The sequence below is a fragment of the Chelonia mydas genome, chromosome 3 (genome assembly GCF_015237465.2).
Source record: "Chelonia mydas isolate rCheMyd1 chromosome 3, rCheMyd1.pri.v2, whole genome shotgun sequence".
In the NCBI taxonomy this organism is placed as follows: Eukaryota; Metazoa; Chordata; order Testudines; family Cheloniidae; genus Chelonia; species Chelonia mydas.
The window spans coordinates 73,805,243-73,827,463 of NC_057851.1; the positions used below are offsets into that span (position 1 = coordinate 73,805,243).

General features: G+C 41.5%; 1 protein-coding gene across 2 annotated transcripts in view; it reads right to left on the bottom strand.

Annotated features, from left to right (window-relative positions):
- ASCC3 (activating signal cointegrator 1 complex subunit 3) overlaps positions 1 to 22,221 on the bottom strand; it is a 530,489-nt gene that overhangs the window by 25,210 nt on the left and 483,058 nt on the right. For both annotated transcript variants that reach the window (XM_037894528.2, XM_037894526.2), the window contains exon 37: positions 5,197 to 5,421. In XM_037894528.2, coding sequence (XP_037750456.1) covers positions 5,197 to 5,421 — 225 coding nt within the window. The remainder of the gene's footprint in view (positions 1 to 5,196; positions 5,422 to 22,221) is intronic.

A 22,221-nucleotide genomic window follows, 5' to 3' on the forward strand; every position in this document is an offset into this window, starting at 1 on the left:
TGGGTCAGGAACAATTTAAATAGAAAAGGCAGACAAAGAGTAGGAAAAATGGAGTAATATCCCCTTTTTACAGCTGGGACACTGAGACAGAGAGAGATGAAGTGATTTACTCAAGATCAAACAAGATGTCTGTAGCAGTGCTGGAAACTGAACCCAGATCTCCCAGGCCTCAGTCCTATGCCTTAAGCCTAAATCCATCCTTCCTCTCACTGGAAGTGCCTTCATTAGTCCTCGTCTCTTACTTTTAAATGTGGGGCACAGCCTTTCATACAGAAAATTCCTGCAGTCCCATCAATGACCCCAAAGCCATTAACTGCCAAAGCTGTCATTCAGCTGCCAGGAAGACCACACAACAACATTCCCGGGATTTGTGCAGCAAATAGGAATGGACACCACATGCCCCTCACCCAGTCCCAGGTAAGTATATGACAAATTTCACTGTAACAAACACCTTGTTACAATGAACTAAACCCAATGTCTAAATGATATCAATCATAGCAAGGCTATAGTGAAACACGTTTGTCCCCCTTTCTGCGGCAACAATTGTATTTCTTTACTGGGACAGCAGTAAGACTGCTGGAACCGGATTATTTTTGGTGGGGGAATAAGCTCTTTAACTGACATTTGAGCTTATGAATTTGTTTTCCATCTTGAGCATATTTCAGCATAGAGCTGTAATATAAAAAACAAAACGTTTAAAGGGGCAGAGGAAATCTCTGTTTCAAGAAAAGCAATTTTATGATAAAGGCTGCAAGCGCTTTGGATTGGGAGAGTGAAGGGTTTTAGACCTGTACCCAAATGAAAATAAGCTTGTTTGAACATATTTACCGTTGCTTACTCTGAAAGAGGCTTTTGTAACAGAAATTAAACTTTAAAAGAGATCAGGGGACATTCAGCCTTAAAAGAAATTATTCCAAGATGGAAGTGAACATTTGTTGGTCCCTGAAGGATCCAGGAAAACAGCAGACTCATGGGAATTGCAATATATATTTTTGGGGGAAGTTCCATTGCTTGTGGAATATAGAAGGTCAGACTAGATGATCACAGTGGTTCCTTCTGGCTTTAGAATCTATGGATCTATATAATGACCACTAAATAAGATACCTTTGTTTAAAGACACCTGACTTGAAAGAGGAGAAGGAAAACTTAGCCCTGGTCTACACTAGCGGGGGAGGAGGGGGTCAACCTCAGATACGCAACTTCAGCTATGTGAATAGCATAGCTGAAGTCGGCGTATTTTAGGTTGACTTACCTGGCCGTGAGGATGGCAGTGAGTTGACTGCTGCCACTCCCCGTCAACTCTGCTTCCGCCTCTTCCGAGCTGGAGTTCCAGAGTTGACGGGGAGTGCGTTCCGGGATCGATTTATCGCGTCTAGATGAGACGCGATAAATTGATCCCCGAAGGATCGATCACTACCCGCCGATCCGGCGGGCAGTGAAGACCTGCCCTTAGGAGGATTTCTGCACTGGAAGCCCCAAGAAATAAACTTAGTGATTTAAATAGATTTATGTGATTAGCCTATGAACAGTTCCTGTTTGTCTGATTATGCTGCATTTATGTTTACAAAAGTTTCAGGACTTCAGGTGTACACATAGGAAAGTAATATGAATTTTAGATGACAGTATTTGACGACTATTTTCCTTTTACAAAGCATGGTATTTGTATAACAAGCATGCACAATGTGTGTGAAGGGCATTTGTGTGTGCACGGATGTGTGTTATGAAGGAACTGCTAGTAATTCACCAGTAAATGTGTTGAGATTTGAACTTCAGTCAGGATTAATCCCCCCTGCCCCCGTCCCCATCTTATGCTTTAATTAAGTGAAATGAATTTGGTGAAATTAGTCTCCAAATTTGGATCAATACATTTTCAGAGGACAACTTGATTTTTTAAGTAAAAGGTCGATTAATGATTGCAGAAGGAACATTTAAAAATAACCTAATAGAATTTTACAAAGATTAGTTGATAGAACTGCTCAGATCTGTCAACTATTGCTGTTATCTGACACTGCTAGCATGCTTTCCTGACTCATCGCTAGCTCTGCTCAGCACAGAGACACTTGTCTTCACTACCGAGCTAAATCGATTTAGTGCGTTTGGTGAAGACACGCTACATTGATGAAAGCATGCTCTCCAGTCGACGTAATTAATCCACCTCAATGAGAGACGGAAGCTATGTTGGCGACAGTGTGTCTCCCACTTCCATAGCATGGTGTAGACACTGTGTTAAGTCGATGTAAGTTATGTCACTCGGGGGGTGGTTTTTTCACACCCCTGAGCAACGTAACTTACATCGACTTAAGCGGTAGTGTAGACAAGGCCTAAGAACCAAGGGGCAGGCTCAGAGACAGAAGGAATGATGGAGTGGGTGAGAAACATGTGGGAGATTTGGGGTTAAAGAGGCTTGTATGTGGGGGTGGAAAGTAGGGATCTTCCATTCTGCAGTGGGCATGAGATGGGGTGGGAGTTCAGGGCCTCTCTGCTGAGACATAAGCATTTGAAATTCTCCTCCAATGGCTCCCTGGAGCACCAACGCAGCACTGCTGTGGGGAGCCCACCATAGCTCAGTGGTTTGAGCATTGGCCTGCTAAACCCAGGGTTGCGAGTTCAATCCTTGAGGGGGCCATTTAGGGATCTGGGGCAAAAATTGGGGATTGGTCCTGCTTTGAGCAGGGGGTTGGACTAGATGACCTCCTGAGGTCCCCTCCAACCGTGATATTCTATGATGTGCCCATTGGCAGGCTTCACTGCATCAGTTTACATTTTGTTCACATCTTGAAGGTTATCTGCACAAACTTGACAGCTGGAGACTTTTTAAAAATAAGTAAATAAATAAAAACTTAGCATTTTGAACACAAGAAGAAAGCCTCTAGGAAAAAATAATGGCTCACTGAGCTGTCACAATCTGACCAGTTTGACTCCTGATGTCGCCTCTGCCCCTCCCCACAATGGTTTTTACACACACACACACACACACACACACACACACACACACACACACACAGAGAGAGAGAGAGAGAGAGAGAGAGAGAACCATACACACACACACACACAAATCATCAACTGATCCTTCTCCGATCAGTTCCTTTCTCACAACTAAGATCTTTTTTCTCCACCCCTGTTGACCCAGAGTTCATCAACAGGTCAATGCTAGGGAAAAAGGTAACAACCAGTACGGAAAGTGTAACTCTGTCTATTGTTTAAGCTTTAGGAACTTTAACCTTCGTTTGGAAACCATGACTAATAAGATGAAGCAAATATTCTCCCAAGAGAGGTAAACCATGTGACAGTTTCAAAACACAAAAATGTTTTTCTCTCTTTTTTTTCTTGCTCTTTCTTTCCTGCCTCATATGGCTGTGTATACATCAATATCTATGGGTAGAGGACAAAGGCACAAACAAGTTCTGTTATAGTAAGATATTGTTCAGGAACCTTTTTTTCTGCTGAATGTAACTCCTGAATACTTCATTTTTAAAAAGTGACAACAGTTTTTAAAAATCCCTATCCTGTGATAGGGATTAGCACATTAGTACAATATTTGTACTAAAAATAACTAAAAAGATCTTTAGTTCACTTTTTTCCCTAACTATTTCTATGTAGTAAAAACTCATGGATACGACAAAATATTATTTAAATGAATTACGTGCTTTATATGAAATTGAAGTGAAATTTCTGACCTAACTAATGATGTCTATCCTGTGGACTCCGTTCATAATCAAAGTTTAAAGAAAAAGAATTTCTCTTTAAAACAAATCTTCATCACCTTTGTTTTAGTAATTAGAAATATAGGGAGTGGGGTTCCTTTCAAAACCTGTTTGCCAAGTTTCTGGCTACAGAAATAAAAATATCTGTGATATGATTTGCTTATTACCCTTATCAGACAATGGCACACCTTCTTTGGGAGGAGTGTTGCCATGGGACCTCTCTCATGAACTGGTTTTACAGACTGGCAGCTTGGCACAGCCAATAAAATGACTCTTATTACTTAGTTGTATTAGAACAGTGCCTAAATGCAAAATGAAGATCTGGACCTACTTATGCTAGATCAGTGGTGGGCAACCTGCGGCCCATTAGGGTAATCGGATTATGGGCCGCGAGACATTTTGCTGACATTGACCATTCGCAGGCATGGCCTCCCCGTAGCTCCCAGTGGCTGCGGTTTGCCATTCCTGGCCAATGGGAGCAGCGGGAGGCCATGCCTGCGGACGGTCAACGTTAGCAAAATGTCTCGCGGCCTGCAATCAGATTACCCTGCTGGGGCGCATGCGGCCTGCAGGTTGCCCACCACTGTGCTATATGCTGTACATACAAATAGTAAGACCACCCTCAGGATCTTATAATCTAAGTAGACAAGACAAGAGAAATATTGCTATCCCTATGTTTCGCAGATGGGGAACTGAGGCAGAGACAGATTAAGAGGTTTGTCCAAGGTCACACAAGAACTGAATGCCAATCTCCTGAGTCCGAGTCCTGTATTTTAACCACAATACTTTTCTTCCTCTTTAGAAGTAGCAGGTAGAAGCTGGCCTATTTCTGCTTCAAACTACAGCTGCACTTTACCTGCCCCATAGAACTGTGTAAATATTCCTTTTACTCTATTCCAGATTTACACTGCTGCTCTAAAATGTCCTTGATGGGGACAGTTGTGCATGTGGTTGTGTGTTATGGGTTTTCTTTATGGTCAAATTAGAATGCCTGGGGGTATGGGCTTTTTGTGGAACTGCAAAAGTCCCAAACCTGGAGAGTGGTTTAAAATCAGTTTGGATAGTGGCAACCTGCTCTTTCAGCCCTGTGGTAGTTGACAACTGGAGAATATAGCAACTGAAAATCCCATCTAAAATTAGATTGTTAACACCCACAGAGTCAGCACCTACGTACTCGGCATTAACTGTACTCAAAGTTAGTGTTGGTGGAAGTAGTGAAACCAGTGGCAACAACTGTCTCTTTCAAACCAGTACCAATATTTATTGCCATTCAGTTTTATCTTTATTTATGTTCAGTTCTGTAATGTTGTGGGCATTTGGTCACTTTCTAAATAAATTTGTGTCTGTCTGAGGTGGTTCCAGTCCTCAACAAAATCATATTGCAATACATCTCCAGAAAACAATGTGAATTTTTCCTGGACCAAAAAAATATTCTAACACATTAATGCCAAAGAGTAAAGCATCAGATAAAGTACGAAATGGATTACTGTACCTGACATATTCTTATAGATTGGTCCAACACTGTCTTGGTATCAGTAGCATAGTCTGGGCAAGGCAGCATGGCACGACTAAAATGGGCTTGCAGCAGAAGATGTGTTTTTGTGTGGGAACTGTCAAATGAATGAGGATTGACTTCAATGGGAAGATGTTTTGCCAACTCACTGTTCATCTGATCTTCATTGTGTCTCACTGGAAGATCTGCATACTCTTCAGCATCCTTAACAAAAAAACATTAAAAAGGAGGCAAAATAGGTTTTTTAGTACATAAAATGCAAGAAAGCAATTGCAATTAAGTAGAACTTTTTTGCACTGTGCTTCTTTTAGGACATTTATAACAAACTACATGGAAATCAAAGTATGTAATAAATAAAGTGGTGGGGTAGCTCCCTTTGATGGACACCCAGCCAGCCAGTTAGCTATAAAATCCTTCTTGGTAGCTTTTCTCTGCTTGCTTTACCTGTAAAGGGTTAAAAAAGTCCTCCAGGAAAAGAAAAGGAAGGCACCTGACCAAAAGAGCCAATGGGAAGGTAGAACTTTTTAAAATTGGGAAAGAAACTTTTCCTTTGTCTGTTGTTCTCTGGGCTGCAGGGACATGCAGCAGCAATGCTATAAGCAAAAATGCTGTGTAAGGTTTGAACCAGGTATGAAAAAGTATCTTCCATACCTAGAAGAAATAATTTGGATAGGGAATGTTTAGTTAGACGCTATCAGGTTTATTTCTTATTTTGGCTTGTGGATCTCCTCTGTGCTAACCCCAGATGTTTTTGTTTTGCTTGTAACCTTTAAGCTGAACCTCAAGAGAGCTATCTTGATACTTAATTTTTGTAATTGTTTCTTTTAAGATCGAGCAAAAAGCCTAAATTCAAAATGTATTTCCTTTCTTTTTGTTTTTAATAAATTTTACCTTTTTAAAGAACAGGATTGGATTTGTGTGTCCCTAAGAGGTTTGTGCATATGTTGTTTGATTAGCTGGTAGCCACAGCTAATTTCCTTTGTTTTCTTTCTCAGGTGGGGGTAGAGGGTGGGGTGAAAGGGCTTGAGGGTACCTGACTGGGAAAAATTCCCAAGTGCTCCTTCCTGGGTGGTGGCAGCATTTACCAAGCCAAGGTCAGAGAGAAGCTGTAACCTTGGGAGTTTAATATAAGCCTGGAGCAGCAAGTATTAATTTTTAGAATCCTTGTGGGCCCCCACCTTCTGCACTCCAAGTGCCAGAGTGGGGATTCAGCCTTGACAGAGTATATAGCTGAGATTTTGCTAAAAACAACCATTTTGGCTAGTGATGTTTAAACATCCTTTTGCTCACTCCTTTATAAAATAAAAAAAAGAGGCTAATAAGAAAAACAGTTTGTTAAAATATTCAGGAACCATTAAAGTGTTTGAAATACTCTTTATATATCTGATCTTTATGTTACAGCAGAATAGGGCAGATTTCATAGTAAGTACTGAAATATGCCCTTTAGTCAAATACAGTATTTGAGATCTACTACATAACCTAATAGAGGTAATCTATCACCCTAAATGGCCCATAAAGTGATGTAATGAAGCCCATCTTAGACTTAAAGCAAACCGTCAGTAATGCACATTTTCATTTTTCAGAGAATATCCAAATGTTTCGGCTTTTCTTTACACATTCAAGACACACAGTGGGTTTGAAATCAGTCTAACAACTCTAGTCTGTTTATTTTAAATATTACAAATATTTAACGTCCAAGCAATAGATGATCAATGTCTAAAAGATTCTTAAAACTGCAAACTAATTACTAGGGGTTAAACACTACCTCTCTTCTGTGCCTTGTAGAGGGGCACACATGCTGGCTATGCTTTGCAACTGATGTGTGTGCAAGGGCTTTCTGGAACCTGCACAGGGGGCCTGAGTAACAACAGGAGTTCCCTGTGTGTCTGCATGCAAGCTTTTGGGGATGAGCTAGGGACAGGCTGGGCTAGTAGCAAGGGCAGGGCCGTGAATCTTGTAGTGTACTAATCAACTGTCCCAAGTGGACTGGGAATCCAGCAGCAGGAATACTGCATCCTCCAAATTGTAGCTTTGGCCACTGAGTGGCTCTGCTGTAGTTCTAGGACTTAGAATTGGGGAGGATTCCTTTTCTTCACTGTTCACATGCACCAAGCGCGTCTACTCTGGCTTGGTATGGGAAGGATTTCATAATTTCCTAAAAGTATGAAATTTTGCAAATCAAATAAATATGTGATATCTTTTGTGCCTATAATTAAAGCAAACAGATTCCTTTTAGCAACTGGGTCAAGGAACATTTTGGTAGTCTGAAAGACAATGCTGTAATAAAAGGTGAATGCCTTCATAACTGTGGATTCAGCAAAGAGACTGAAACTGAAGATAAAATATTCAGGGTTTTGTATCTATCTTGCACTACAGATTTGATACTATGGGCTTTAGTCTCCAATCAGACTTCCTGCAAATCCATACTAATTAAATGTTCACAACGGTAAATAATTCAGAGTGAGATATAGGGAAAAAAAATGCTCTTTTTAGTATACCTTGGTGGACTACCATAATTCATAGTAGCTTAACACCTGATTTATGTCCCAATTTATAGGACACCTTTGGAACTTCTTTGACAAATGTTCTACTGTTAGCCTGTTTAATAATAAACACCATTAACATTATTTTCAAGTTACATTTATGGCACACTGAAATTACACTTATATACTGTAACGTAAATGTGAAAGACTGACCGAGTCTAGAAAGTTTAAGGATAATCAGAAATAAAAGCAGTGTCATTAATTTATTTCATACTTTGAGAACAGATTAAAAGTGAAGACTGACCAAAGACAACTGCTGCTTAATCCTTGATGTCTCTGCCAGATCTCTTGTGAAAACTGAGGTCATTTATTCTCTAAACCTAAGGTCACAATCTTTTAAAGCCCTATAGAATGTTGCATGTTTGCTCGGCTCTTTTATTTAGCTCACATCCCCTTCAAAGATATTTTAAAGAATATTTACCAAGGAGATTTTTTACTGAGTTTTGCCTTGCAGTTTCAAGCAGCAGCAGGAGACAGGAGCAGGATCAGCTGGGCGATTCCAGCCTGACTGGTATTCCTAAAAATACGTTCTCACTGGTTTTTCCCCAGTACGATGTGTTTTATTTACTTCCAAAACAGTCATCTTATTTCAAACAACTTGCCCACTTAATTTCCTGTGTGTGATTGCTGACTGTAAGTAAGTGAGGTTCATTTTCTTATCTGCATCATGTAGGTAATTAAAGGAAATTGAGAATGGGTAGCGAAGCTTTTATGCAACTGGGAATAAAGCTGAATGGAGGGCACCAAGGTCAGCAGAGTCCATTATATTTTTATGTGAGAGGCCGGTATGTCTGCCCTGTCCTTGTTTGTTTAGTGTAGGCTGGACAGACTACTAACTGCAAATCTGTTTCTCTGATTTGCCCAGCTGTCCTTGAATAAAGACATCTTCCATTGCAAATGTTAAATGACAGTGATTGACAACCCTATGATGAACTCTGCTTGTAACCCTCTGCTACTGTTTTCAGATAGCACAAGAAAGGACAGAATAAAGAAACATCCTTCATAATCACCTCAAATGTGTCCTGCTGTTCACTCAGTATTTTCCATTTTCGTTTCCCTTTTCATTACAAACCTCAATCTGTTCTGCAAATGCTATAGACTCAACTATTCCAAGCAATGTACAAAAATACATATTTTACTACATTTTATTTGAATACTGTACATAATTCAAGGTCTGATGAAATGGATTAAGTTGCATAACAATTCAATGTTATGACTCTTCTTAGTTCAAACTTTACAATTAGACCAAAAAGCATTGCTATACATTTTTTTCCTTTCCTTGTTTTTCTCTGACGTTGTGTTAAATCAGTACTATTGTAGCTTACAGCTCACATGCCATATAATCTCTATCTATATGAACACCTGTTGTAAAGCATAACCTGCTTGGATGATAACCAGCAGTTGACTACAGATTTTAATTGTGTACATTACAATCATACATTTGTAGCCCTGTTGCACCTCCCACAGCCCTGCTGGAATGTTATGGGATTCACCCACAATATCTTCCTCTGGCCCCGGAGATGGCAAAGAATTTCAAGCAGCCAAGCTGCCTCCCTCTCTTCCTCTGCTCTTAGTGGTCCCCTTGTGGGACCTACACAAGGTATCAGCCAGGAGCTTAAGGCGGCAGCTGCAGCCCACAATCAAAAGGAGGGGATACTGGGGAGATGGGACGGTGGCAGGAACAGATGGGTTAGACAGCAAGGGGCAGGAGGCGTGGGAGGGGCTGAAGGGACAGCATGGGGAGGACAGTTTAGATCAGGGCCCGAAAAGGCAACACAGAAGGCATGGAACAATTTGAAAGGGGCAGAAAAGAGGGAAGGCTGCTCCAAGATCCCTTACCGAGGATGGCCCAAGATCGCCTAACTGCTCCCTGAACCCGTGAACCCCAGGCTCACATCAGAAACACCCCCAACATCATTACTAACTTCAGGCTACTTCATCACTTCCTCTAGCTTCCCAATCCCTGCCTGGGACTCTCCTAAACCCCTCCCCCACATCACCTCTATGGACCAATGGTCCTGATTCCTGCAACTCCATGCTTGCTTCTGAGGGATTACAAATAGTGGCTTGTTCTCACTAGTGGGAAATGTCACATCTGAAACTGCACAAAACTTCACAGCTATGTTATACCCATAGACTATAAAGCCAAAAGGCACCAGTGTGATAATCTAATTTGACCTCCTGCATAACATGGACTATAGGACTTCCTTGCATTAATTCCTCTTTGAGCCAGAGCATGTCCTTTAGAAAAAACATCTAATCTTTATAAAAAAATTTCCAGTGATTGAGAATCCACCAAAGCACTTAGCAAATTGTTCCAATGGTTAATTACCCTTACTGTTAAAAATGTGCCCCTTATTTCCAGTCTAAATATGTCTAGCTTTAACTTCCAGCCATTCACTTGTTATACCTTTTTCTGCTACATAGAAGAGCCCTCTTTTAACAAATTTCTCTTCCCCACGTAGAGGCTTACAGACTACAATCAAATCACTCCTTAACCTTCTCTCTGATTCAAGACTGAGCTCCTTGAATTTCCCACTCTAAGGCATGTTTTCCAAACCTTTAATCTTTCTTGTGGCTCTTCTCTGAATCCTCTCCACAGCTCAGAAGAATGTTGAAAAACTCAACACCAGAACTGAATACTAGTATTCCAGTAATAGTTTAACCAGTACCAAAATACAGAGATAATATAACTTCCCTACTTCAGATTCTCCTGTTTATACATCCAAACATCCCATTAGCCTTTTTGGCCACAATATTACATTGGGGGTTCATGATCAGCCGATTACAACCAAGATTGCCCATTCCTTTTCACAGTCACTGCTTCCCAGGATAGAGTCACTAATCCTGTAAGTATTGTCTACATTTTGTTCCCCTAGTTGTATGATCTTACATTTGGACATCCTGAAAGCATACTGCTTGCTTTCGCCCAGTTTACCTCGTGATCCGTATCACTCTGTACTAGTGATCCGTCCTCTTCATTAATCATCACTCCCCCAATCTTTGTGCCATGTGCAAACATGATTGGTAATGATTTTATGTTTTATTCCAAGTCATTGATAAACACGTTAAATAGCATATTGCCAAGAACTAAGCACTGGGGAACCCCATTAGAAACACATCCACTCAATGACGATTCCCAATTTTCAACGACCTTTTGAGATCTGTTAGCCAGATTTTAATCCACTTGATGTGTGCCATGTTGATTTTGTTTCAAGCTAGTTTCTTAATCAAAATTTCATGTGGTACCAAGTGAATGCCTTACAAAACTCTAAGTATATCATGTCAACACAATTATCTTCATCAATGAAACTTGTAATCTCATCAAAAAAAGATATTAAGTTAGTTTGATCAACTCTGTTTTCCATAAACCCATGCTGACTGGTGTTAGTTATATCACCCTCCTTTAATTCTTTATTAATCAAGTCCCCTATCAACCATTCTATTATTTTGCCCAAGATCAATATCAGGCTGACAGATTTATAATTACCTGGGTCATGCTGTGTACCCTTTTTAAATATTAGAACATCATTAGCTTTCTTTCAGTCCTCTGAAACTTCCCCAGCGTTCCAAGAAGTATTGAAAATCAACATTAATGGGCCAGAGAGTTTCTCAGCCAGTTTATCCTTTTGATAGTTGTGTAATTATTAAAGGCCAGACCTAAGGCCCATTAAAATCAAAGTCTCAGCCAATTCCCAACTTAGGGCCTGATCCTGCAAGCATTTGCTACTGAGTTAGACCCTGATCCTACAAACACACATCATCATCTATAGGCTCTTGAGTGGCCCCGTTAAGCTTTATGGTAGATACTCAAGATAAGAAGTACCAAGCTTAGTAGTATTTATAGGACTGGGCCCTTATTTATTTTTTCAGATTCTTCTTCAACCCACAAGAATTACTAACATATTTTGCTTAAATCATACAATATCAGGGTTGGAAGGGACCTCAGGAGGTCATCTAGTCGAACCTCCTGCTCAAAGCAGGACCAATCCCCAACTAAATCATCCCAGCCAGGGCTTTGTCAAGCCTGACCTTGAAAATCTCTAAGGAAGGAGATTCCAGTGCTTTACCATCCTCCTAGTGAAAACGTTTTTTCTAATAGCCAACCTAAACCTCCCCCACTGCAACTTGAGACCATTATTCCTTGTTCTGTTATCTGCTACCACTGAGAACAGTCTAGATCCATCCTCTTTGGACCCCCTTTCAGGTAGTTGAAAGCAGCTATCAAATCCCCCCTCATTCTTCTCTTCTGCAGACTAAACAATCCCAGTTCCCTCAGCCTCTTCTCATAAGTCATGTGTTCCAGACCCCTAATCATTTTTGTTGCCCTCCGCTGGACTCTTTCCAATTTTTCCACATCCTTCTTGTTGTGTGGGGCCCAAAACTGGACAGAGTACTCCAGATGAAGCCTCACCAATGTCGAATAGAGGGGAACGATCACGTCCCTCGATACGCTGGCAATGCCCCTACTTATACGTCTTGGCAACAATGGCACGCTGTTGACTCATATCCAGCTTTTTGTCCACTGTAACCCCTAGGTCCTTTTCTGCAGAACTGCTGCCTAGCCACTCAGTCCCTAGTCTGTAGCAGTGCCTGGTATTCTTCCGTCCTAAGTGCAGGACTCTTTGTTGAACCTCCTCAGATTTCTTTTGGTCCAATCCTCTAATTTGTCTAGGTCCCTTTGTATCCTATCCCTATCCTACAGCATATCTACCACTCCTCCCAGTTTAGCGTCATCTGCAAACTTGCTAAGGGTGCAGTCCACGCCATTCTCCAGATGCTTAATGAAGATATTGAAGAAAACCGGCCCCAGGACTGACCCTTGAGGCACTCCGCTTGATACCGGCTGCCAACTAGACATGGAGTCACTGATCACTACCTGTTGAGCCCGACGATCTAGCCAGCTTTCTATCCACCTTATAATCCATTCATCCAGCCCATACTTCTTTAACTTGCTGGCAAGAATACTGTGGGAGACCGTATCAAAAGCTTTGCTAAAGTCAAGGAATAACACATCCACTGCTTCCCCCTCATCCACAGAGCCAGTTATCTTGTCACAGAAGGCAATTAGATTAGTCAGGCATGACTTGCCCTTGGTGAATCCATGCTGACATGTCCTGATCACTTTCTTCTCCTTTAAGTGCTTCAGAATTGATTCCTTGAGGACCTGCTCCATGATTTTTCCAGGGACTGAGCTGAGACTGACTAGCCTGTAGTTCCCCAGATCCTCCTTCTACCCCTTTTTAAAGATGGGCACTACATTAGCCTTTTTCCAGTCATCAGGTTCCTCCCCCGATCGCCATGAGGTTTCAAAGATAATGGCCAATGGCTCTGCAATCACATCTGCCAATTCCTTTAGCACTCTTGGATGCAGCGCATCTGGCCCCATGGACTTGTGCTCGTCCAGCTTTTCTACATCGTCCCGAACCACTTCTTTCTCCACAGAGGGCTGGTCACCTCCTCCCCATGCTGTGCTGCCCAGTGCAGTAGTCTGGGAGCTGACCTTGTTCGTGAAGACAGAGGCAAAAAAAGCATTGAGTACATTAGCTTTTTCCACATAGGTTGCCTTCCTCATTCAGTAAGGGGCCCACACTTTCCTTGACTTTTCTTCTTGTTGCTAACATACCTGAAGAAACCTTTCTTGTTACTCTTAACTTCTCTTGCTAGCTGCAACTCCAAGTGTGATTTGGCCTTCCTGATTTCACTCCTGCATGCCTGAGCAATATTTTTATACTCCTCCCTGGTCATTTGTCCAATCTTCCACTTCTTATAAGATTCTTTTTTGTGTTTAAGATCAGCAAGGATTTCACTGTGAGGCCAAGCTGGTCACCTGCCATATTTACTATTCTTTCTATACATCGTGATGGTTTGTTCCTGTAACCTCAATAAGGATTCTTTAAAATACAACCAGCTCTCCTGGACTCCTTTCCCCCTCATGTTATTTTCCCATGGGATCCTGCCCATGAGTTCCTGAGGGAGTCAAAGTCTGCTTTTCTGAAGCCCAGGGTCCGTAGTCTGCTGCTCTCCTTTCTTCCTTGTGTCAGGATCCTGAACTCGACCATCTCATGGTCACTGCCTCCCAGGTTCCCATCCACTTTTGCTTTCCCTACTAATTCTTCCCGGTTTGTGAGCAGCAGGTCAAGAAGAGCTCTGCCCCTAGTTGGTTCCTCCAGCACTTGCACCAGGAAATTGTTCCCTACACTTTCCAAAAACTTCTTGGATTGTCTGTGCACCGCTGTATTGCTCTCCCAGCAGATAGAGTGACTGAAGTCTCCCATGAAAACCAGGGCCTGCAACCTAGTAACTTCCATTAGTTGCCGGAAGAAAGCCTCATTCACCTCATCCCCCTGGTCCGGTGGTCTATAGCAGACTCCCACCACGACATCACACTTGTTGCTCACACTTCTAAACTTAATCCAGAGACTCTCAGGTTTTTCTGCAGTTTCATACTGGAGCTCTGAGCAGTCATACTGCTCTCTTACATACAATGCAACTCCCCCATCTTTTCTGCCCTGCCTGTCCTTCCTGAACAGTTTATATCCATCCATGACAGTACTCCAGTCATGTGAGTTATCCCACCAAGTCTCTGTTATTTCAATCACATCATATAAAATGAATGATGAAATGTGGATTTACACTGCTAGTACATCTTCTGTAAAATTGAAGTTTTTTATTTTTAAGCAGCTAGCACACGCTGCCATCTACATTTAACTAAGACACAAGAGGATGCTTGTGCAGTGTAGACGATTACAGGATCAATAGGAACAAAAAAAGAAGCTTTATGTTTTAATTTAAATTCAGTCATGGAACAGTAAAACTTAAAAAGTTAATGAGTTCTAGACTTTAAGTAGCAGTTGATTAATTTGTAACAATGAGGCTCTAAAAGAAACCAAAATTAGTTTCTCACATTCCAGGACTGAAGTTGTAGTCTTTATTTATTTATTTTTAAGCAACAGTATATTGGTAAACACCATGGAATTGACTAACTGAATTTGTGTTTATTTTTTTTGGGTTGATCAAGTGAACACAAATATTACATATCTTTAATATTTTTTAAAAATATCCTGATACACATTTGTTGTGTCTAAGCAAGCCAATGTTAAAGAAAAAAAAATCTGCTACCTATAACTATTTATTAATTGTCATGAATTATCCAATATTAAATTTTTAAAGCAAACTAATAAAGGAGTAACTGTTATGATGAGAAAAATGATGGGGAAAGTTTTTAATGTCACATGTCAATCAAGCTATCTTAATTAACTAATTAAGTGTTAATTAATACTGGGCCAGACAAATGGTCCATGTAACCCAGTATTCTGTCTTCTGACAGCGGCCGGTGCCAGATGCTTCAGAGGGAACGAACAGAAGAAGGCAATTTTCGAGTGATTCATTCTCTGTCATCCAGTCCCAGCTTCTGGCAGTCAGAAGTTTATGGACATCCTGAGCACAGGGTTGCAACCCTGACCATTTTGGCTAATAGCCATTGATGGACCTATCCTCCATGAACTTATCTAATTCTTTTTTGAACCCAGTTATAGTTTTGGCCTTCACAGCTTCCCCTGGCAATGAGTTCCACAGGTTGACGGAACATTGTGCGACACAGTAGTTCCTTTTGCTTGTTTTAATCCTGCTACCTATTAATTTCATTGGGTGACCCCTTGTTCTTGTGTTATGTAAAGGGGTGAATAATACTTCCTTATCCACTTTCTCCACACCATTCATGATTTTATAGACCTCTTATAATATCACCCCTTAGTCCCAGTCTTCTTAGTCTCTCCTCATATGCAAGCTGTTCTATACTCCTAATCATTTTTGTTGTCCTCATCTGTACTTTTCCAATTCTAATATATCTTTTTTGAGATGGTGTGACCAGAACTGCATGCAGTATTCAAGGTGTGGGAGCACCATGCATTTATATAATGGCATTGTGATATTTCCTGTCTTATTACCTACCCTTTCCTAATGGTTCCTAATGTTCTGTTAGCTTTTCTGGCTGCTGCTGCACAGTGAGCAGGCGTTTTTCACCAACTATCCACAATGACTCCAAGATCTCTTTCTTGAATGGGAACAGCCAATTTAGACCCCATCAGTTTGTATGTATAGTTGGGATTATGTGCAGTACTTTGAATTTATCAACAATGAATTTCATCTACCATTTTGTTGCCCAGTGACCCAATTTTGTGACATCCCTTTGCAACTCTAGCTGTGAACTTAACTATCTTGAATAATTTAGTATCGTCCTCAAACTTTGATACCTCACTGTTCAATCCCTTTTCCAGATCATTTATGAATATGTTGAACACCCTTTGTTTCCTATCTTTTAACCAGTTACTGAGCTATGAGAGGACCTTCTCTCTTATCTCAGGACTGTTAGCTTTGCTTAAGAGCCTCTGGTGAGGGACCTTATCAAAGGCTTTCTGAAAGTCCAAGTACACTACATTACCCTTGTCCACATGTTTTTTCACACCCTCAAAGAATTCTAATAGATTAGTGAGGCATGGTTTCCCTTTACAAAAAACAACATATTGTATTCATCTGTCTGTCTGATAATTCTGTACTTTACTATAGTTTCAACCAATTTGGCTGGTACTGAAGCTAGGTTTACCAGCCTGTAATAGCCAGGATCTCCTCTGGAGCCTTTTAAAAAAAAAATCAGAGTTACATTCGCTATCCTCCAGTTATCTGGCACCAAGGCTGATTTAAGCGGTGGGTTACATACCCTAGTTAGTAGTTCTGTAGTTTCATATTGGAGCTCCAGCAGAACTCTCGGGTGGATAGCATCTGGTCCTGGTGACTTATTACTGTTCAACATATCAATTTGTTGCAAAACCTCCTTTATTGAGACACCTCAATTTGGGACAGTTCCTCAGATTGGTCCCCTAAAAAGAGTGGTTCAGATGTGGCAAACTCCCTCAGATCATTTGCAATGAAGACTGATGCAAAGGATTAATTTAGTTTCTCCACAACTGCTTTGTCTTCCTTGAGTGCTCTTCTAGCACCTTGATTGTCCAATGGCTCTGCTGATTGGTTGGCAGGCTTTCTGCTTCTAATGTACTTAGAATTATTTTTTTTTTGCTGATAGTTTTTTTGGTCTTTTGCTAGTTGTTCTTCAAATTCTTTTTTGGCCTGACTAATTAAACTTTTGCACTCAACTTGCCAGAGTTTATGCTCCTTTCTATTTTCATTGATAGAATTAGATTTCCAATTTTTAAAGGATGTCTCTTTGCCTCTAACTGCCTTTTTTATTCTGTTTAGTCATGATAGCATTTTTTTGATTCTCTTAATTTCCTTTTTGATTGGGGGTATACATTTAGTTCTTCTTCAATGCTTCGCCAACAGTTGGCCACAGAGATAATTTGACATTTGGTTCATTCCTGTGGGGCTGCAAGGGCTTGACAGGCCAAGAGTACAATGTCGGAACAGACTTGATGCACCCATGTAATACGGGGTCTGCCGCTGGGCTACCTACACCCTTCAGTTGGTGGAATTTTATCCCAGATGTTACAAGCCACCCAGAGAATGGTGTTTGCCGGAACATCTTGTGGCGTTCTGGTGACATGTCCAAAAAGCGTAAGATGCTATCTGTGGACAATGGCCCCAGTAGTATGTAGACTGGAGCGACCGTTCAACTCTGCATTACGAATGAAGTTGTTACACTTTATGCCCAATATAGGACGTTGACATTTTGTGTAGAAAGCCTCCACCTTTGTCCAGTCTGAGCAGCATAGCGTACATGTTTTGCAGCCGTACAGCATTATGGAGAGGATATGGATTGAATAGATTCTGAATTTTTAGTACGAGCCTCTATTACTATTTTTAAATAGTTCCCAGGCAGCTTGCAGGCATTTCATTCTTATGACTATTCCTTTTAATTTCCATTTAACTAACTTCCTCATTTTTGTGTAGTTTCCCTTTTTGAAGTTAAAGGATACTGTGATGGATTTCTTCGGTATTTCACCGCCTAGAAGGACGTTACATTTAAGTACATTATGTTCGCTATTATGTAAAATGAAAAAGATAGAGGAGTTTTTACATTATTTTACATAATCCATTAGTTGGCCCAATAAAGGTATTCATTTCTAATTAATTGCACAAATTATACAAATCTGCATGGAATCAGAAAAATAAAACTTGCTACAACTTTAACTAATTTTTTCATAGGGATTGTCATATATTGTACAGTATTCTGCAATCACTTATCTACACTACAGTATACATTTGTTTCCATGTAACTTAAGGTTCAAAGGTAAGCCAATATTGAATTTCAGGAAGATTTTTCCAGGTGAAAATACCTAAGTGTTTTAGTTTCAATTTTTATCCTCAAATCAATTCCTGTACATTTTAGAAATGGGGGTAAGAAATTAACATTCACTGTGGTACTATTATTATTTATATTGTAACAACACCGGGAGGCCCCAGTCAAGACTGGGGTTCGATTGTGCAAAGACTGCTCCTACCACAAAGACTTTCAGTATAAGGCCCTGTCCTATCAGTGGGGCTCCATGTGGATGCTGCAGTCTGCCTGTGTAAGTAAATTGAGGATTGTGGTCTTCAAACACACAGGCTATGTCTGTTCTTACAGCAACATATAGAGAACATACACCCCTCCCCACCCAGCATGGGTATAAATAGCAGTATAGGTGGTGAGGCATCGCTTAGGCAAGTAAAGACACGCCTGAACCTTAGGGTATATACTCTACATGCCCAGGCAGTGCCTCCCTGGTCTATGATGCTATTTTTGGCCGCTGCAGAGAAAGGCTCCAGCAGTGGGGAAAGACTCCAGAAGCTCACACGGCAGCGAGGACCAAGCCTGCTTTTCCTTGAGGCATGTAGTTACACGCATCCTACATGCCATTGCCAGTGTAGACAAGGCCTTAAGCATTTGTGTGTAACTTATCTTATGTGAGTAGTCCCTAGGGCTCCACAAAGGCACAGAGCTCCACTCATACAGATTCAGCACAGGATCAGGGGCCCAATTTAAAACAAGATGGAACAAGAAGGTTTACCCAGCAACCGGGGGGGGGGGGGAGAACAAGAGTAATAGTGATAATATGAAATTTCATAGGAAGCTGGAGCACACACCTTGATTTCCTAATCAGTTACAAGAGATTATTATTATTGTTAAACCTCTGTCTATTTCCAACAATTAGTTCTAATAAATTATGCTAGTTTACAGCATGTTTTTGTTTGTTTTTAAACCTCAGCTTTTTTCTGTTTTATTTATTCTTCTGCTAATTTCCAGTGTTTAGAATGTATTATTTCTCTGCACATTTCCTGTTTGTTTATACCTCTGTTTAGTTTACCAATAGGTATATACATAAGTTGATTTTCAAAGCAGTCTAGGGGAGTTTAGACACATATTTCCCATTATTTTGCTTTAAGAATCTCAAGCATATGTTTTTTAATTCTCTACTGCTGCCTAAGTTATAATTAAAACAATACAAAATAATACAAAGTAACACAAACACCACAAGTTTCTTGGCCACGCTTTCTTTCACTGTCCAGGCTCTTCCCAAAGTCCAGGCCATTGTTACATGCAGACAGTTAAAACATCTCACACCTCGGGACTAATTTATGAAAAATATATCCATATGACCAATACTAGTATAGTTTATCTTCATATCTTTGTTTTGTTACAAGTGTAAAACAGATTTATAAGGGAAAACATCAAACTTACACAGATGTGCAAGCAGCTGGAATTCAGTCAAGCAGATTTATGTGCAGAAATCTAATATATGCATGAAGAAACACCTCTTTTTTACCCATGCCAAAACTGACCACATGGTTAACAGCTGGATTTCAGGAGTATCCTTAAAATTAGATTATATTGAAAAATTAGATTAGAGAACTACCCGCTAGCATCACTGTACCTAAAATTATATCAGCATTAGTGACTCCATTATAAATTCCATTTTTAAGGAGTTTATTGCTGGCCCATAAAAGTTTATTCTTTGGTTTCAGTTTCACAAGATGTAATTTATGTTTTTAAAGTTTTAAAAAATCCATTTAGATGTTTCTTCATTCTTACAGATATAAAGGGTCTAGGACAGTATCCCAATTAAAAAGAGTAATAAATGGGCATTATTAATTCTGAGCTGTTTTAGGGACAAATATCATGCACGTTTTCCAGCTTCCCATTCTAGGCAAAAGAAAAGAGATTTCTGTCAGACTGCTGAAGTCCCTGCACTACACATTTGTATTTAGAATGGAAACTCTTAATTAGACTAACCCTTTGGGATAGAGACCTTCTTCACTCTGTTATAGTTATTCAACCTCAGTATAACTGCATTGACTTCAACGGGTAATTTTTGAGGGGCAAAGCTCTACATTTGTGGGGAAATTATTAAATAGTAGCTTGGTGCAGGCTTGGAATGTAAGATTAACTACCAAAGGAAACAGACTGGTAGGTAGGCAAGTTTAGGAAAGGTGCAAGACACATTTATCGCATGGATATCACCTCCGTATATGTACAATGTATGATTGTTCACACGCACAGCATACATGCTTTATTCGCCTATTATAGCTTTGTGCTACTAAGGCCACAGGATCGCTAGAGTCAGGAAGGTCATCCTTGAAATCACTGCAGAATTTCCTTTTGTGGAAAGGCTGTGCAGAAAAAGCTAGTCCTGAGGATGAATTTAAATGAACACAGTATGATCCCTTGGTGCACAAGAAGGTGGAGTCTATTCCAAGAATAGAGAACAGTGAAGAAGGAATGAAAACAGGAAAGTAAACATAGTTATGGTGCTAGCCTGGGGCTCTGGAGGCCTAGGTTCAAATTCCCTGCTCTGCAACAGACTTCCTGGGTGACCTTGGGCAAATCACAATCTGTAAAATCTGTAAAAAGTACTTCCTTCCTTCCTCACTGGTGTGTTGTGAAGATAAATACATTTGTGAGACATTCAGGTGCTACAGTCATGGTATCATATACATACCTGAGATCAGGGGTCTCAAACACGCGGCCCGCAGGCCACATTTCCTGCGGCCCGCCATAGCTACCCTCACCCTCACCCCCGCCCCCATCCCCACTCCTCTGCCTACCTCCCAGCGCTTCCTGCCGCCAAACAGCGCTTAGGACTTTCCAGGAGGGAGCAGGGACGCTGCACGCTCAGGGGAGGAGGCAGAGAAGAGGTGTGGCTGGGGCGGGGATTTGGGGAAGGGGTTAGAATAGGGAAAGGGAGGGGGGGGAGTTGGGGCAGGGACTTTGGGGAAGGGGTTGGAATGGGGGCAGGGAGGGGATGGGAAGAGGCAGGACAGGGGCAGGGCCTCATGAAAGGGGTGAAGTGGGGGCGGGGCCAGGGGCAGAGGGAGGGGCTTTTGTAACTTTGTATGAAAAGGTATCAGTAATGCGGCTCTCAGGCCAATGTACTAGTCCTTATGCGGCCCTCGTGGTGATTTGAGTTTGAGATCCCTGCCTTAGATAATACATACAAAGGGAGTGATCAAGGAGGAAGGATTGGATGGAGCGAGGCAGAGAAGGAAATGAGTGCAGACTCACTGACTGTGAGCATAAAAAGCATGAACGAGATCTGAAAAGTGAGGAGAAGTTAGTGAAGGGATTCCAGCAGAGGACTGACATGGTCTGACCAGTAGGTCAGGAAGATGGTTTTAGCTGCAGCATTTGAATGGAGATGAGGGATGGGAGCAGGGAGGCTGCAAAGGAAGCAGTTGAAGGAATCAAGCTGAGAGATGACAAAAGAATGGACAACAGCTTTAGTGTTAGAGATGCAGAGGAAGGGATATATTTTAGTGGTGTTTTAAAGGGGAAAGAGTGAAGAGTTGCTTTGCTATAATTGAAAATACTTGGTTTGAAATAAAGTTAACAACTGATCGCTGTGTCTTACAGCGATGTGCATACACACAGCGCCGTCCCTAGACATTTTCATGCCCTAAGCAGCCCCCCCATGGTGGGGACGACTGGTCCCAAGCCTCCGTGGGGGTGCAGGAACAGGCTTGGGGGGCAAGGGGAAAACCGCCCCCCAGCACGAGCTGGAGGAGTGGGTTGGGGCTGGGTTGCTCCATTTCCCGCTGCCCAGTGAGTGCAGGACGCGCCTGACTTCTGCTGCAGTCCCCCAGGATGTAGCTCAGGGGAACGGGCGGAGTGGGGGAGGGGCGGGGGTGGAGCAGAGGTGCGGCGGAGCAGGGGCGGGGCTTTGGGGAAGAGGCGGATGCAGCTTTCCTGGCCGGCTCAGCCGGCTGGCGGATCGGGCTGGCCGCTGGTGCAGCATGCAGCTGCGGAGGGCACCAGGAAATTTGGGGCAATTTGGTATCCCAAATTTCCTGGTGCCCTACGCAGCTGCGTAGGATGCATATGGGTAAGGATGGCCCTGCATACACAGTACTGTAAAGGTTCTTTATAGCTTTAAACATGCATCTAAGTTTAATGCCCTCAGGGTAAGCACAATGGGTGTCTAATTTTCCTCAGGTGTTCTGGTGTCCCCAGGGATAGTAATGAGGGCTG